The sequence below is a fragment of the Pseudophryne corroboree genome, chromosome 1, assembly GCF_028390025.1.
Source record: "Pseudophryne corroboree isolate aPseCor3 chromosome 1, aPseCor3.hap2, whole genome shotgun sequence".
NCBI classification, from domain to species: Eukaryota; Metazoa; Chordata; class Amphibia; order Anura; family Myobatrachidae; genus Pseudophryne; species Pseudophryne corroboree.
In genome coordinates this window covers 315,591,091-315,608,005 of record NC_086444.1, presented here as the reverse complement: position 1 = coordinate 315,608,005, position 16,915 = coordinate 315,591,091, and the positions used below count along the sequence as shown (strand labels likewise).

The 16,915-nt window shown below is 46.8% G+C and overlaps 1 protein-coding gene across 1 annotated transcript in view; it reads left to right on the top strand.

Moving 5' to 3' along the window:
• The window catches only part of CCDC62 (coiled-coil domain containing 62), a 148,879-nt gene that overhangs the window by 26,419 nt on the left and 105,545 nt on the right, over positions 1-16,915 (top strand). The window contains exons 2-6 of the mRNA XM_063964567.1: positions 2,620-2,690; positions 10,267-10,459; positions 10,917-11,083; positions 13,068-13,169; positions 16,382-16,553. Coding sequence (XP_063820637.1) covers positions 2,658-2,690; positions 10,267-10,459; positions 10,917-11,083; positions 13,068-13,169; positions 16,382-16,553 — 667 coding nt within the window. The 5' untranslated portion in view covers positions 2,620-2,657. The remainder of the gene's footprint in view (positions 1-2,619; positions 2,691-10,266; positions 10,460-10,916; positions 11,084-13,067; positions 13,170-16,381; positions 16,554-16,915) is intronic.

The window sequence follows — 16,915 nt, the reverse complement described above, 5'->3', positions numbered from 1 at the left end:
AAACTTGAAAGCTTGGGATTGGATACTAGCGGAGCCGGCCCTTGCCAATTTGATGCCCTAGGCAAGATATTGCTTGGTGCCCCCCAGCACAAGCGCTAGTTCCGCCTCTGATCCAGCACAGTTCCGGGGGCCCCATACCTGAGAGGAAGCGGGGATACAGAAAGACAGGGAATGGCGGTGTTACCTCCTCCACTCTTAACAGCTGCAGCCCTTAGACCCCTATCCCAGTTATTGCTGCCCGTACACCATGCATGTCGCACCGTTTGCATGTAATGCTATCGCAACAGACGACACTTTGTAACCCTGGCTGCTTCCTTCTCCAGTAACGTGTAAATGTGTGCGTGTGTCCAATCAATTTTATTAGTGGGGGCCCCCCACAAGCCTTACTCTGGTCCTGTCCACAGTACAGAGGTGACAGGGAAAGGACAGAGGGGACTGGACAAAAGTTAAAGACACAGAATAAAAGTGACAGGGCCAGGGAAAGGGTGAAAAGGACAGAATAAGGACAATGGGGACAGGACCAGGACAGAGGGGCTAGGATAAAGGTGACACGACCAGGAGGAACTGGGCCAGGTCAGGGGTGACAAGGCCAGTGCTGAGTTGACAGGGACAGTACAGTGGGGCCAGGACAGAGTGACAAGACAGGAAAGAACAGGGATGACGTGGTGAGGGCAGGAGAGATGGGCGATAGGGGTGACGGGGCCAGGATAGAGGCGATAGGACCAGGACAGAAATAACAGGACCATGACAGGGACAGGATAGGGATGACAGGACCAAGACAAAAATTATGTTGCCAGGACAGGGGTGACGTGGCCAGGACAAGGATGGCAGGGGTGACAGGACCAGGACAGAAATTATGTGGCCAGGACAGGGGTGACGTGGCCAGGGCAGGGATGGCAGGGGGGACAGACAGGGCCAGGACAGGGGTGACAGGGCCATGCCAGAACAGAGGGCACGGGAGAGATTGGTATTAGTGACAAAACCGTGGTGACAGACAGATGTGTCTGACTGGAGTCACTGTTGCTGGCAGCTGCTGTCCTACTCTGACCTGGGGGCACCTGATGCTGCTGCTATAGACTCGGCGGGGCTGATTCTTTCAGGCTGGAGTCCTGCTTCCTCCGGCTGCCCGCATTCACCCCTGCCTCATTCAAACACTATGGAGCTCGTGGCTGCAGGGCAATGTGGTCATGGGAGACTGGGAGTGAGCCCCCAGGAGACACTGTGGCCGGAGAGTGGGGGAACTGGTGACATTGCAAATGGCATTAAAGGGAGTATATGTCTTTTTGCAGATGACACAAAGGTATGCAACAGGGTAGGCACACCAGGTGGGGTAAAACTAATGATTGAAGATCTAGGAAGACTAGAGGAATGGTCAAGAGTGTGGCAATTACAGTTTAATGCCAAAAAATGCAAAATCATGCACTTGGGTCTCAAAAATCCAAAGGCTAAATATAGTGTTAATGGCATATACTAGAAACTACTGAGGAGAAAAGGGATATAGGAGTCACTATTTCAGGTGACTTAAAGGCAGGTAAGCAAAGTAACAAAGCAATGAGAAATGCTAGTCAGATGCTTGGCTGCATTGGGAGAGGAATAAGCAGCAGAAAGAAAGAAGTAATAATGCCACTGTATAGGTCATTGGTACGGCCTCATCTAGAATACTGTGTTCAATGCTGGAGGGAATATCTTCAAAAGGATATTAATACATTAGAGACTGTACAAAGAAGGGCAACTAAAATGGTGGATGGCCTACATCACATAACATACACAGAAAGACTAAAAAATCTCAATATGTATAGTTTGGGGCAGAGAAGGGAAAGGGGGGACATGATAGAAACTTAATAAAATATATCAAGGGTTTTAAGAAAGTCCAGGAGGGAAACATTCTCCAAATGAAGAGAAGCAGTAGGACACGAGGACATGCACTGAGGCTGGAGGGGGGGAGGTTCAGGGGAAATTTGCGGAAAAATTATTTCACAGAAAGGGTAGTGGACTAGTGGAATAGCCTCCCATCAGAGGTTGTAGAGGATAAGACCGCAGAGCAATTTAAACATGCATGGGATAGACATAAGGATATCCTTACAAAGAAATAAGGATCAAATAAGGTTAAAAAAAAAAAAAAGGGGCAGACTAGATGGGCCAAGTGGTTCTTATCTGCCGTCAAATTCTATGTTTCTATGGTACAAGTATATAATAAGAGACTGGAGAAATCATGTTACTTTATATAATGCAGTGTGTAACAAAGTGTTTAAAATCAGCTTGCTATGGATACCGTTAATTGTTATATGTGTTTTTAGCAATAATCGTGTTATGCGAGGACAGTTAATGTTCCTTGTTTTCTCTCGTCTTCATACATATAAATACATCTCTGAAAGGAGAAGTCTGCTGGTATATTGGAATTGTCTCAGCAGAAAATTAATTTAAAGAAGAATATCTGAAAGGAGGAATCTGTTTAATAACATCATATCAGGAAATATGGGAATATATTACAGACTTTCCTTATTTTTATATTTATTTAGAAGCACCATATTTATCAATACTGTTTTTTTTATGTGATTTTGATAATGAATGTGTTACTTGCCAAGCTTTTAATTATAAATATTTTATTAAAATTCTCAGTGTTTACCATTGTCTGAAGAAGTTGCTATTCCGTCCACATGAACGCCTCAAATTCGCTTGCCTCACCTAAGGTACAGAAATATGTATGTGGGAATATTTGGCATATGTGTTTGTTTAAATTGGAAATAACCCTACTGAATTCAATGCCATATTACATGGTGAATATGGCATACTTGCCTTTCCCCCAGGGATGTCCAGGAGACTCAGTAATTTTAGAGCGTTCTCTAGGGATCCTGGAAGAGTAGACCGATAAACTTCCTGCGTCGCATCCACTTCTGCAGTGAAGTGTACAGAGCTGTTATAAAGACAATTGCATTATCATGGCTACACCTCCTGCAGCAAATTGTTGCATTTTACCAGGGCCGTAACTAGTGGTGTGCTGGTGGTGCTTGGCACACAGCGTATGTGCACTGTGGGCGCAGGACCATTAGTAATACCCGCCTGGCCGCGCCGTCGCCGTACTGTGGCGTCCACCAGGCCATCTGCCCGCTGTCACAGCTCAGCTGCAGTGCATTGCCCGGCTACCTCTTCTCACATAGGTAGCCATGCAGCGCTGCAGCTCCCCCTCCTCTCCCACCCCCTGTGTTCTGGGAGAGATGACTGCACTGTGAAGAGCCGCAGCGTAGGGTGGGAAGAAAGAGAGGATTGCTGGCTGGTCAAAAGTAAGTATAACTTTCTCTCTCTCACTCCCCCTCCCTTTCTCTCCCTCTTTGTAAAATGACACTGCTGACGTAATGTGTATAAAGGTGGACTCTGCCTACGTAATCTGTAAAAAGCGGATTCTGCCTGCCGTAATGTGTAAAAAGCGGACTCTGCCTGCCGTAATGTGTAAAAGGGGAGCTCTGCCTGCTGTAATGTGTAAAAGAGAAGCTGTCTGCCGTAATGTATAAAAAGGGGGACTCTGCTGCAGCAATGTGTAAAAAGGGGACTGTAATGTATAAAAAGGGGGACTCTGCTGCCGAAATGTGTAAAAAGGGGACTGTAATGTGTCAAAAAGGGGATTCTGCAGCCGTAATGTGTAAAAAGGGGACTCTCCATGGTGTAATGTGTAAAAGGGGGACTCTGCCTGCCATAATGTGTAAAAAGATGGCTCTGTCTGGAGTAATGTGTATAAGGAGCTCTACCTGGTGTAATGTGTATAATACCCCTTTCAGACTGACAGTAGCCAGGTCGCATCGGGAATGTGTATACGGGTGCTTCCCAGGTGCGACCCGGCTTGAGACCCCTTCAGACTTACGGCTCGACCCGGCATATTGCCGGGTTGGTGACGTCACCGCTGACTCTACCGGAGGCTGTGCTTGGAGATAATCATCTCCAAGCACCGCCGCCTCCTATGCAGAGAATGGGTGTCGGGTCGCCTTGACACATTGCACCGCATCCCAGGACAATCCCGGATTCAACCCTGATCGAGACCTGGGATGAAATGCCAGGACGCTCGTCCCGGGATATTCTTACAGGACCCTTTCACACTGAGGAAAATTCCCGGGTTGATGCGCGTTCATGTGCAATAACCCGGGAAATTTTTGTCAGTTTGAAAGGGGTATAAGTGGCACTACTGTGTGGAATAATTTGAATAATGGAGACTACTGTGCAATGTAATATGAATTCTTATTTTGTGACCATGCCCCTTCCCCATGAAGCTACACCCCTACATTTTTTGGGCGCGCTGTCCCGATTTTAAGTATGGGGTGGGCACCAATTCTCTTTCTGGCACAGGGCACCAAAATGTCTAGTTACGGCTCTGCATTTTACAGCAGAGCGCGTTTTGATGATATTTGCATTGCCATGCCACCACAGTTGCCATTAGGACCTACCCCAACGTCTGTGGGGCACAGAACACTTATAGTAGGTTAATTATTCTATAAGATCAGCATTCTCTTCCAGGTTTGTACTGTATCCCCATTTGCAGCCTAGTGTTTGTATGTTCTTGAATCAAAATTACAATATCCACTAAAATAAAAAAGAAATTTTCTCTGACGTCCTAGTGGATGCTGGGAACTCCGTAAGGACCATGGGGAATAGCGGCTCCGCAGGAGACTGGGCACAAAAGAAAAGCTTTAGGACTACCTGGTGTGCACTGGCTCCTCCCCCTATGACCCTCCTCCAAGCCTCAGTTAGATTTTTGTGCCCGACCGAGCTGGGTGCAATCTAGGGGGCTCTCCTGAGCTTCTTAGGAAAAGTTAGTTTTAGGTTTTTTATTTTCAGTGAGACCTGCTGGCAACAGGCTCACTGCATCGAGGGACTAAGGGGAGAAGAAGCAAACCTGCCTGCTTGCAGCCAGCTTGGGCTTCTTAGGCTACTGGACACCATTAGCTCCAGAGGGACCGAACACAGGCCCAGCCTCGGAGTCCGGTCCCAGAGCCGCGCCGCCGGCCCCCTTACAGAGCCAGAAGCAAGAAGAAGTCAGGAAAATCGGCGGCAGAAGACATCAGTCTTCACCAAGGTAGCGCACAGCACTGCAGCTGTGCGCCATTGCTCCTCATGCACACCACACGCTCCGGTCACTGATGGGTGCAGGGCGCTGGGGGGGGGGGGGCGCCCTGAGCAGCAATATAAGCACCTTGGCTGGCTAGAATACATCACATATAACCCCCAGGGCTATATGGATGTATATTAACCCCTGCCAGATTCCTGAAAAAAGCGGGAGAAAAGTCCGCCGAGAAGGGGGCGGAGCCTATCTCCTCAGCACACTGGCGCCATTTTCCCTCACGGCTCCGCTGGAAGGACGTCTCCCTGACTCTCCCCTGCAGTCCTGCACTACAGAAAAGGGTAAAACAAGAGGGGGGGGGGGGCACTAATTAGGCGCAGTATAATATAAACAGCAGCTATAAGGGGAAAAACACTCTGTATAGTGTTATCCCAACATATATATAGCGCTCTGGTGTGTGCTGGCATACTCTCCCTCTGTCTCCCCAAAGGGCTATTGGGGTCCTGTCCTCTATCAGAGCATTCCCTGTGTGTGTGCTGTGTGTCGGTACGACTGTGTCGACATGTATGAGGAGGAAAATGATGTGGAGGCGGAGCAATTGCCTGTAATGGAGATGTCACCCCCTAGGGAGTCGACACCTGAGTGGATGGGCTTATGGAAGGAATTACGTGAAAGTGTCAGCTCTTTACAAAAGATGGTTGATGACATGAGACAGCCGGCTACTCAGCTTGTGCCTGTCCAGGCGTCTCAAAGACCATCAGGGGCTCTAAAACACCCGCTACCTCAGATGGCAGATACAGACGCCGACACGGATACTGACTCCAGTGTCGACGATGAAGAGACGAATGTGACTTCCAGTAGGGCCACACGTTACATGATTGAGGCAATGAAAAATGTTTTACACATTTCTGATAGTACAAGTACCACTAAAAAGGGTATTATGTTTGGTGAGAAAAAACTACCTGTAGTTTTTCCTGCATCTGAGGAATTAAATGAAGTGTGTGATGAAGCGTGGGTTTCTCCCGATAAAAAACTGATAATTCCTAAAAAGTTATTGGCATCATACCCCTTCCCGCCAGAGGATAGGGCACGTTGGGAAACACCCCCTAGGGTGGATAAAGCGCTCACACGCTTGTCTAAACAGGTGGCACTACCGTCTCCTGATACGGCCGCCCTTAAGGAACCTGCTGACAGAAAGCAGGAGAATATCCTAAAATGTATATACACTCACACGGGTGTTATACTGCGACCAGCAATCGCCTCAGCCTGGATGTGCAGTGCTGGGGTGGCTTGGTCGGATTCCCTGACTGAAAATATTGATACCCTGGATAGGGACAGTATATTACTGACTATAGAGCATTTAAAAGATGCATTTTTATATATGCGTGATGCACAGAGGGATATTTGCCGACTGGCATCAAGAGTAAGTGCGCTGTCCATATCTGCCAGAAGAGGGTTATGGACGCGGCAGTGGTCAGGTGATGCTGATTCCAAAAGGCATATGGAAGTATTGCCTTATAAAGGGGAGGAGTTATTTGGGGTAGGTCTATCGGACCTGGTGTCCACGGCAACTGCTGGGAAATCCACATTTTTACCCCAGGTAGCCTCTCAACATAAGAAGACGCCGTATTATCAGGCGCAGTCCTTTCGGCCCCATAAGGGCAAGCGGGCAAAAGGCTCCTCATTTCTGCCCCGTGGCAGAGGGAGAGGAAAAAGGCTGCAGCAAACAGCCAGTTCCCAGGAACAGAAGCCCTCTCCCGCTTCTGCCAAGTCCTCAGCATGACGCTGGGGCTCTACAAGCGGACTCAGGCACGGTGGGGGCCCGTCTCAAGAATTTCAGCGCGCAGTGGGCTCACTCACAAGTGGACCCCTGGATCCTTCAGGTGGTATCTCAGGGGTACAAATTGGAATTCGAGACGTCTCCCCCTCGCCGTTTCCTAAAGTCTGCCTTACCGACGTCTCCCTCCGACAGGGAGGCGGTATTGGAAGCCATTCACAAGCTGTATTCTCAGCAGGTGATAATCAAGGTACCCCTCCTGCAACAGGGAAAGGGGTATTATTCCACGCTGTTTGTGGTACCGAAGCCGGATGGCTCGGTGAGACCTATTTTAAATCTAAAATCTTTGAACACTTACATACAGAGGTTCAAATTCAAGATGGAGTCACTCAGAGCGGTGATCGCGAACCTGGAAGAAGGGGATTATATGGTGTCTCTGGACATCAAGGATGCTTACCTCCATGTCCCAATTTACCCTTCTCACCAAGGGTACCTCAGGTTTGTGGTACAGAACTGCCACTATCAGTTTCAGACGCTGCCGTTTGGATTGTCCACGGCACCCCGGGTCTTTACCAAAGTAATGGCCGAAATGATGATACTCCTTCGAAGGAAAGGAGTTTTAATTATCCCTTACTTGGACGATCTCCTGATAAGGGCAAGATCCAAGGAACAGTTGGTAGTCGGAGTAGCACTATCTCAAGTAGTGCTGCGGCAGCACGGTTGGATTCTCAATATCCCAAAATCGTAGCTGATCCCGACGACACGTCTTCTATTCCTAGGGATGATCCTGGACACAGTCCAGAAAAAGGTGTTTCTCCCGGAAGAGAAAGCCAGAGAGTTATCCGAGCTAGTCAGAAACCTCCTAAAACCAGGCCAAGTATCAGTGCATCAATGCACAAGGGTCCTGGGAAAAATGGTGCCTTCCTACGAAGCAATCCCATTCGGCAGATTCCACGCAAGAACATTCCAGTGGGACCTGCTGGACAAATGGTCCGGATCGCATCTTCAGATGCATCAGCGGATAACCCTGTCCCCAAGGACAAGGGTGTCTCTCCTGTGGTGGTTGCAGAGTGCTCATCTTCTAGAGGGCCGCAGATTCGGCATTCAGGACTGGGTCCTGGTGACCACAGATGCCAGCCTGCGAGGCTGGGGAGCAGTCACACAGGGAAGAAACTTCCAGGGCTTGTGGTCAAGCCTGGAGACATCACTTCACATAAATATCCTGGAGTTAAGAGCCATTTACAATGCTCTAAGCCAAGCAAGACCTCTGCTTCAAGGTCAGCCGGTGCTGATCCAGTTGGACAACATCACGGCAGTCGCCCACGTAAACAGACAGGGCGGCACAAGAAGCAGGAGGGCAATGGCAGAAGCTGCAAGGATTCTTCGCTGGGCGGAAAATCATGTGATAGCACTGTCAGCAGTGTTCATTCCGGGAGTGGACAACTGGGAAGCAGACTTCCTCAGCAGGCACGACCTCCACCCGGGAGAGTGGGGACTTCACCCAGAAGTCTTCCACATGATTGTAAACCGTTGGGAAAAACCAAAGGTGGACATGATGGCGTCCCGCCTCAACAAAAAACTGGACAGGTATTGCGCCAGGTCAAGGGACCCTCAAGCAATAGCTGTGGACGCTCTGGTAACACCGTGGGTGTACCAGTCAGTGTATGTGTTCCCTCCTCTGCCTCTCATACCCAAGGTGCTGAGAATTATACGGCGGGGAGGAGTAAGAACTATTCTCGTGGCTCCGGATTGGCCAAGAAGGACTTGGTACCCGGAACTTCAAGAAAGGCTCACAGAGGACCCGTGGCCTCTACCTCTGAGAAGGGACCTGCTCCAGCAGGGACCCTGTCTGTTCCAAGACTTACCGCGACTGCGTTTGACGGCATGGCGGTTGAACCCCGGATCCTAAAGGAAAAAGGCATTCCAGACGAAGTCATCCCTACTTTGATAAAAGCCAGAAAGGATGTAACCGCAAAGCATTATCACCGCATCTGGCGGAAATATGTTGCGTGGTGCGAGGCCAAAAAGGCCCCGACGGAGGAATTTCAACTGGGTCGATTCCTGCATTTCCTGCAAGCAGGAGTGTCTATGGGCCTAAAATTAGGATCCATTAAGGTCCAGATTTCGGCCCTGTCGATATTTTTTTTTCAGAGAGAACTGGCTTCAGTGCCTGAAGTCCAGACGTTTGTTAAGGGAGTGCTACATATACAGCCTCCTTTTGTGCCTCCAGTGGCACCCTGGGATCTGAATGTTGTTTTGGGTTTCCTAAAATCACATTGGTTTGAACCACTCAGCACTGTGGACTTAAAATATCTCACATGGAAAGTGGTCATGCTGTTGGCCCTGGCTTCAGCCAGGCGTGTGTCAGAATTGGCGGCTTTATCCTGTAAAAGCCCTTACCTGATTTTTCATACGGACAGGGCAGAATTGAGTACTCGTCCTCAATTTCTCCCAAAGGTGGTTTCAGCGTTTCATCTGAACCAGCCTATTGTGGTACCTGCGGCTACTAAGGACTTGGAGGACTCCAAGTTGCTGGACGTTGTCAGGGCCCTGAAAATATATGTTTCCAGGACGGCTGGAGTCAGAAAATCTGACTCGCTATTTATCCTGTACGCACCCAACAAGCTGGGTGCTCCTGCTTCTAAGCAGACTAATGCTCGCTGGATTTGTAGTACAATTCAGCTTGCGCATTCTGTGGCAGGCCTGCCACAGCCAAAATCTGTAAAAGCCCACTCCACAAGGAAGGTGGGCTCATCTTGGGCGGCTGCCCGAGGGGTCTCGGCTTTACAACTTTGCCGAGCTGCTACTTGGTCAGGGTCAAATACTTTTGTGAAATTTTACAAATTTGACACTCTGGCTGAGGAGGACCTGGAGTTTTCTCACTCGGTGCTGCAGAGTCATCCGCACTCTCCCGCCCGTTTGGGAGCTTTGGTATAATCCCCATGGTCCTTACGGAGTTCCCAGCATCCACTAGGACGTCAGAGAAAATAAGAATTTACTTACCGATAATTCTATTTCTCGTAGTCCGTAGTGGATGCTGGGCGCCCATCCCAAGTGCGGATTATCTGCAATACTTGTACATAGTTATTGTTAACAAATCGGGTTATTGTTGTTGTGAGCCATCTATCCAGAGGCTCCTCTGTTATCATGCTGTTAACTGGGTTCATATCACAAGTTGTACGGTGTGATTGGTGTGGCTGGTAGGAGGCTCATCCGGGCACAGTATCCTAACTGAGGCTTGGAGGAGGGTCATAGGGGGAGGAGCCAGTGCACACCAGGTAGTCCTAAAGCTTTTCTTTTGTGCCCAGTCTCCTGCGGAGCCGCTATTCCCCATGGTCCTTACGGAGTTCCCAGCATCCACTACGGACTACGAGAAATAGAATTATCGGTAAGTAAATTCTTATTATCTTGCTTTTGTTTTTTTTTTTTGTTTTTTTTTAAGCTGCTGTATACAGATTTGGAGAATTCTACCATTCAAAAGCAAAGAAAAGAGCTACAGTTATTAATTGCTGAGCTGAAGGACAGAGACAAGGAGCTAAATGACATGGTATCAGTGCATCAGAGGCAGCTGCTTGCGTGGGAGAATGATCGTCAGCGAGTTCTCACACTGGAACAGAAGTGTGCCAGGCTAGAAAGTAGGGTGATTATAAGTTCTAAAACTGTGTCTGTGTACTGCATAGTCAATCAATACACATTGAACTGATTTAAGATAAACGTATTCGTGAAATTCACCACACACTATGATGAAAGTATTAAGGGCCTAATTCAGACCTGATCGCTGTTGTGTGAAATCGCACAGCGTCGATTATCGAACAACTGTGCATGCGTACAGATCGTAATGCGCAGGCCAAACTGCGAAAAAATCCTGCGTCTTTTTTGATCGCTAGGCGAACACAGGCTGACAGGATGCGGGCGTTGGGGGTGGTAACTGGCTGTTTTCTGGGAGTACCTGTAAAAACGCAGGCGTTCCCAAGCATTTTCTGGATAAGGATTGTGACGTCGGCTCTGGCCCGATCAGCCTGTTTCTGGTCTGAATTAGGCCCTAAAACACAGGGGTTTATTGTAGACTAAGGTGCTGTGTTTACTGACTAGATGAACTGCAGAGAAGGAATGAAATAATCAGATCATTAACCAAAAGGATAAAGTTACTGGAAGCTCAGCAGCAGGACCGAAGAACATCCCTGGAGACCACCCAAGAGCAACTGCAGAAAGTGTCTCTCAGGGCATCAGAAGCTAGCAGCCACTGTCAAGACTTGGAGGTAACCAAGTCCAAAGATTCGACCATTGTACCACTGCTACCCTATTGCCCCATGCACCAACCAACACGTTGCTTCATGTAACTTGCTGTGGCAGATGCAATAGATGGAGGAACATTTATAAAGACAAAGTTTGAGGTTACTCAATAGAAAAAAAAATTCAAGTAACTTGCACTCTGTCCTGCTGTCATTTTCTCAGAGGATTTTTTTTTTTTCTAAATAGCTCTTCCTCCAGATTTTGGTTTGGATGTAATGGAGTCCGAGTTTGCCTGACGTGCGAAATGCCAGCCGAACTCAGACTTTTTTTAAAGGGGCAATCATTTACAAGGCATGTTTGTAAATGGCTGCCGCTTTAAAAAAAAAAGGCCATGTTGAGATTGCACCCACACGTTAGGCGAACTTAGACTCCATTACATCCTGCCCTTTGTTGTTTTCTATTTGAATGGGCTTTTATCGTGATTTTTGCCCGATGGTCATTATCTGGCTGTCCAATTAGAGCCTGTTTTTTTCGCTCGAAAAATGACCCGTTTTTACACGAAACCACACAGGATCTGGGATAAGTACCCACACCCATGTGTTTTCGTGGCTGCAATTGTGAAAACTTGTAATTTATCTGGGATTTAATTTCTCCTGCTTTGGGCAGGTGAAAAAAAATCTGCGATAACTGCCGGCTTACGGGGCTAATTGTGTAGCCCTTGGGGGATCAGCGGCTAATTGGATACTGGCCTGTGGGGGTAATTCAGAGTTGATCGCAGCAGCAAATTTGTTAGCAGTTGGGCAAAACCATGGGGGTCATTCTGAGTTTATTGCTCGCTGACGTTTTTTGCAGCACAGCGAACAGGTTACTACTGTGTATGCAGTGCGCAGGCGCGTCGTACGGCTACAAAGCGGATCGTTGCTGAGCGATGGACTTAAGGAAGAATCCATTCGCACAGCCGATCGCAAGGAGATTGACAGGAAGAGGGCGTTTGTGGGTGTCAACTGACCATTTCTGGGAGTGGTGCGGCGAACGCAGTCGTGTCCAGGCGTTTGGAGGGCGAATGTCTGACGTTAATTCCGGGACCTGCAACGCTGGATTGATTGCATAGGGTAAGTAACTCTTACCCTGGTCTTGTTCTACACAAAACTTTTTTTGCATAGCAGGGCTGCACAAGTGATCGCAGCCTTGCTATGCAAAAATACACTCCCCCAATATGCGGCGTCTAGTTGATCGCACAGGCTGCAAAAAGTTGCAGCATGCGATCAACTCGGAATGACGCCCCATGTTCACTGCGGGGGAGGGGGGGGGCAGATAGAGTTAGATTTGGGTGAGTTATTTTGTTTCTGTGCAAGGTAAATACTGGCAGCTTTATTTTTACACTGCAATTTAGATTTCAGTTTGAACACACCCCACCCAAATCTAACTCTCCCTGCGCATGTTATATCTGCCCCCCCCTGCAGTGCACATGGTTTTGCCCAACTGCTAACAAATTTGAGGCTGCGATCAACTCTGAATTAGGCTCTATGTCGTTAAACATTTTTTATTACCCAGAGCAGTGGTAGGTTACGAAATCAGTCCACATACTTGCCACTTTTTTGTTAATTTGTCCAAATAAATAACTGAATTTCCGTAGTTATATCTGTGTGCAACTGTGGTACAGAAATCCTGATCTTATTGTTTTAATCAAGTGCTATGTTAAAAAAATAAAAACCATAGCACAACAATGTTTGCAAATGGTAAAATCCTTAGAATTTAATCTTATTTCAATCCACTTCATGACTAAAGCTTTTGGGTAAAAGTTTACACTGTTAGACAGGCTTAGCAGTTACATAAAAGTGAAGTGGTCCTAGTTAGATTCGATGTAAATACAGCATATCTTGTTGAATTCTGTCTAAAACTAAATGTTTAGCTTCGGCTGAATTATATTTATAATGGTGCGTGAAGTCTTTAATTAAAAAATCTAATTTGAATGACCAGAATGTGGAATTTCTCGTTCTGTTTTTGCAGGAAAAAAATCTAAGTTTGAATGAGTCAGTGTTGGAGCTTTCTGCTCACATTGGACGATTACATGCCCGAGAACAGGAACTTTCCACCTTACTAAGGTTGAAGGTAATACCACAGACTCTATGATCAGTGTCTGCAAACTTAAGGTGGGTACACACTGATAGATATATCTGCAGATATTGATCAATTGATCTACAGATATATCTATGGACGGATTGGGCTGTGTGTTGAGCATACACACTGCCCGATCCGTCGGGGACTGACGTCGTGAACTGGGCGGGCGTGTACACACGCCCGCCCAGTTCAGCTGTCAGTGACTGCCGGCCACCGCAGCATGTGTACGGACGGACAGCTGGTCACCTGCACACACACACACAGTAGATATATTGGCCGTCGGCTGTGCTGCTGGCGCCGACGCGATATGTCTGTGAACGGCGGAGTTCACAGACATATCGCACGTACACACTGGCCGACGGACCCGCAATATATCGGCCGTTCAATAGAACAGCCGATATATCGACCAGTGTGTACCCACCTTTACTGTATTTCTATTGTGGGTAACAAGAGTATGTGAATGTTACACAGTTGTTCTAATCCTGTAAATGAGCGAATGCAGTAAAAGTACTCTAAAATGATAAAGAGAGAGAACAGTGTCAATTCTTTAAGACACACTTGCGTGTGGTGTGTACTGCTAGAAAAGGGGTTAAAACTTGTTATCACCTATATGATGGTCTCTGTTTTTAAAGTATAGTTAAACGATCTATTAATGTTGTGTGGTCCAATCTTTGAACAAGATGCAATCGATCAAATATGTTTTTTTTTCTTACATAAAGAGATGCTGAGCAGAGTATATAGATCAGTGGTTGTCAAATTCGGTCTTCATGGCCCCAATCAGGTCACGTTTTCTAGCATAGCAGGTGCAGAGGTTTATTTATTACCCACTGATACAGTATAAAAGATTCACAGGTGGAACTACTTAATTCACTTGTGATTCTGTGAGGGGTCCTGAGTGTCACAGCACAAACGAACCCGGCTCTCACTTGCAGGGTCCAGCAGTGCTGGGCTCTTGGTCGGTGATGGGAAGTGAGTCACAGCACCCGCTGCTGCGCTCTCTTCGACGGCATCACTGTACAGGTGGCCGCGGCTCCCGAAGGGATGCGCGCGTCGCTCTATGCAAAGATCTAAAGGGCCAAGCACACCGAAAAAGGAGGTACTGATTGATGCAGGGAATAAGTTCCACCTATAAAAGGAAGTTCCTGGGAGCACTCCTGTGCCAAAGTATAGGCTCATACCTTGCTCTAGTGTACCTGACCTTGTGCTATTGTCTGAAAGGAAAATAGAAGCTGCTTATGTTCTATTGTCTTACCTGTTCCTGACCTCGGCTATTCCTAGTGACCTGTCTTTGCTTGATCCCTTGATACTGTGTTTAGTGATTCCTGGTTGGACTTCGGCTTTCCTTGTGACCTGACTTGCCTTCCCCCTGGTACGTCGATGTACGTTTGGTTCTGACTTGGCTACTACGCCTTGTACGCCTGACTACGTACTTCTAGCTACACTCCTGAGCATGCCAGCACCTGTACAAGGGAACCTGTGTGTCTGGCGCAGCTAATACCATACCCCTTTGCGGGGGTCTCTGGTGAATAACACCAGCACATTAGATTCTGTTCTGGGTATTTGCCAATCCCAAGTACGGGAAAGCATTCATTACCCATCCGTGACACTGATGGGCTGAGTTTGAGAACCTATGTTATATAAATTGATCATATAACTGATTACGAGAAAGGTGCCAGTGATCAAGTAATCAAGTGCTGTAAAAGTCCCAAGGAAAGCAAAACAGCACACATACAACGGTTTTTTAACTGTTATTGACAGTATAAACCCTGAAGCAGACCTCCTGCACCAGAGTTGGAACCCATATAGCTCTCTGGCTTCCAATAAATGTTTTCAAAAACATTTGCTCGACTTTCATAAGCTAGATTTAATGTGTATGCTTTGCCTGTTACATATGTCTGTATGTATGAATGAATAGTAGTAAGAACCCTTTCATTTTGCCAGGAATGTCCACTCTTCCCTTTCCTACAGTATACGATAGCCACGCACATAGCAGTTGACTTTTCTGATGGTACTATAACAGAAAAGACAAGTTAATGTAGATGAAATGTTCCAGTATATCCCTGGTATTTCCCTACGACCCTTCACATGCTCATGTTATATAATTCATTTTCCTGTGTCATAATTAGCCACTTTATGTGATGTTTATTTAGAACTTGTGGACAAGCAACCCACCCAGCTGATTTGTAAGGATCTAGGAAATTCCTCCACTTGCATTCGCCCTGCTGAATCATGGAGACAGTTGCTGCTCTTTACAGCAGCGGGATCTTGCACAAAAAGTGTTTGCTACCCCATAGTGTAGCGAGCACTTTTGTGCGAATCGGGCATTAGGCCGTCCTGGCAAAGGGCACAAGATGGGCCGCCGGTGCCGTCATTTGAATGCCACGGCAACAGCAATTCGCCGATACGTTTTTGGCGGGTGAAAACAGCTGGATATTGCAATTAATGACCGATGGTCATTATCGCGGTATCCTATTACAGCCCGTTTTTGTTGGCCAAAAACGGCCCTGCGATCACGCAAAAACACATGGTATTGGAGATAAGTCTCAGAGCACATGTGTTATCACGACTCTTGCCTGAGGCACCCGAAGCATAAACCGCGATAAGTGCTGGCATTTGGGTAAGGAGCCCGCCGCATCAGGGCTAATAGGATAGCCTACTTAGTGAGTTATCAAATACCTGATTATTAACTTTTCTTGTTTGGTTTGTAATGTTTTCTTTTGAAAAATGTAAAATTTGTCAATTAAAACTTCCGATTCAAGAAAACAAACAAAAAAACCTGCACATAGCTCCATTATCCTAAGTATATGTCCACAGTGTATTTCCCCAAAATGGTATCTCATCTGTCATCCATTTTGAACTGTGTCAGCGGCATATACACATGATTTACTTGCTTTCATCATCGTCGTGTACATTCACCTGTCTTTATACTATGTGCAAAGATATACACTAGGTGTCCATACTCTTATATGCTAGTCTGCAAGGGCGCATTTACATGAACACAACCTTACTAAACTTTGGACTTGTGAGACTAAATGTAATCAGAATGTGTTTGACTCCGCAGTCATGTGTTTGCCTGTGCTCAGTTTGTTAGCCTTGCACATTTCTGCAGGATACGATATATAAACGGGCGTAATTTCAACTCTGCATCAGCCGCAAAATGTAAGACTATTTAAAATAACCTCGTGTTGCACTACTGATTCTAGGACAGTGATATTGTGGAAGCGACCAATCACATCACAGAGTTTACATCTCGATTTAAAGATCTAGAAGCAGCACTGCGTGAGGCTAGGCTCAGGGAAGCCTCAGCCATAAAGGAGGTAGATAATCTGAAACCCAGGCTAAGAAGGATGAAGACTGAAATTGATAAACTGAAAGGTATTCTTTCTTTGTTTAATTATTTGAGTCTACCTCTCCTCTTCTTCAACTCCTTCACAAGCTCTCCTTTCCTTACTCACTACAGTTTAAACCCCTTGCATTCAAAGCACTTAAGGGTCTATTCATGAAAAAAACAAAAAATGAATTCTTTTTATCACTATATATATATATATATATATCACATTGCTTCGATGCGATATATAGCTGTAGTAAGTAGCAATTCATGTATACTCACCTATGCGACAATGCTCTGCGTAATCCAGGGATCCAGTGATGAGGTCTCCTCCAGGCTGTCCCTTCTCCGATGCGCGGAGTCAGCCGGCTTGTCCCTTGCGCATGCGCCACTGGTTGACCTCCCGGAA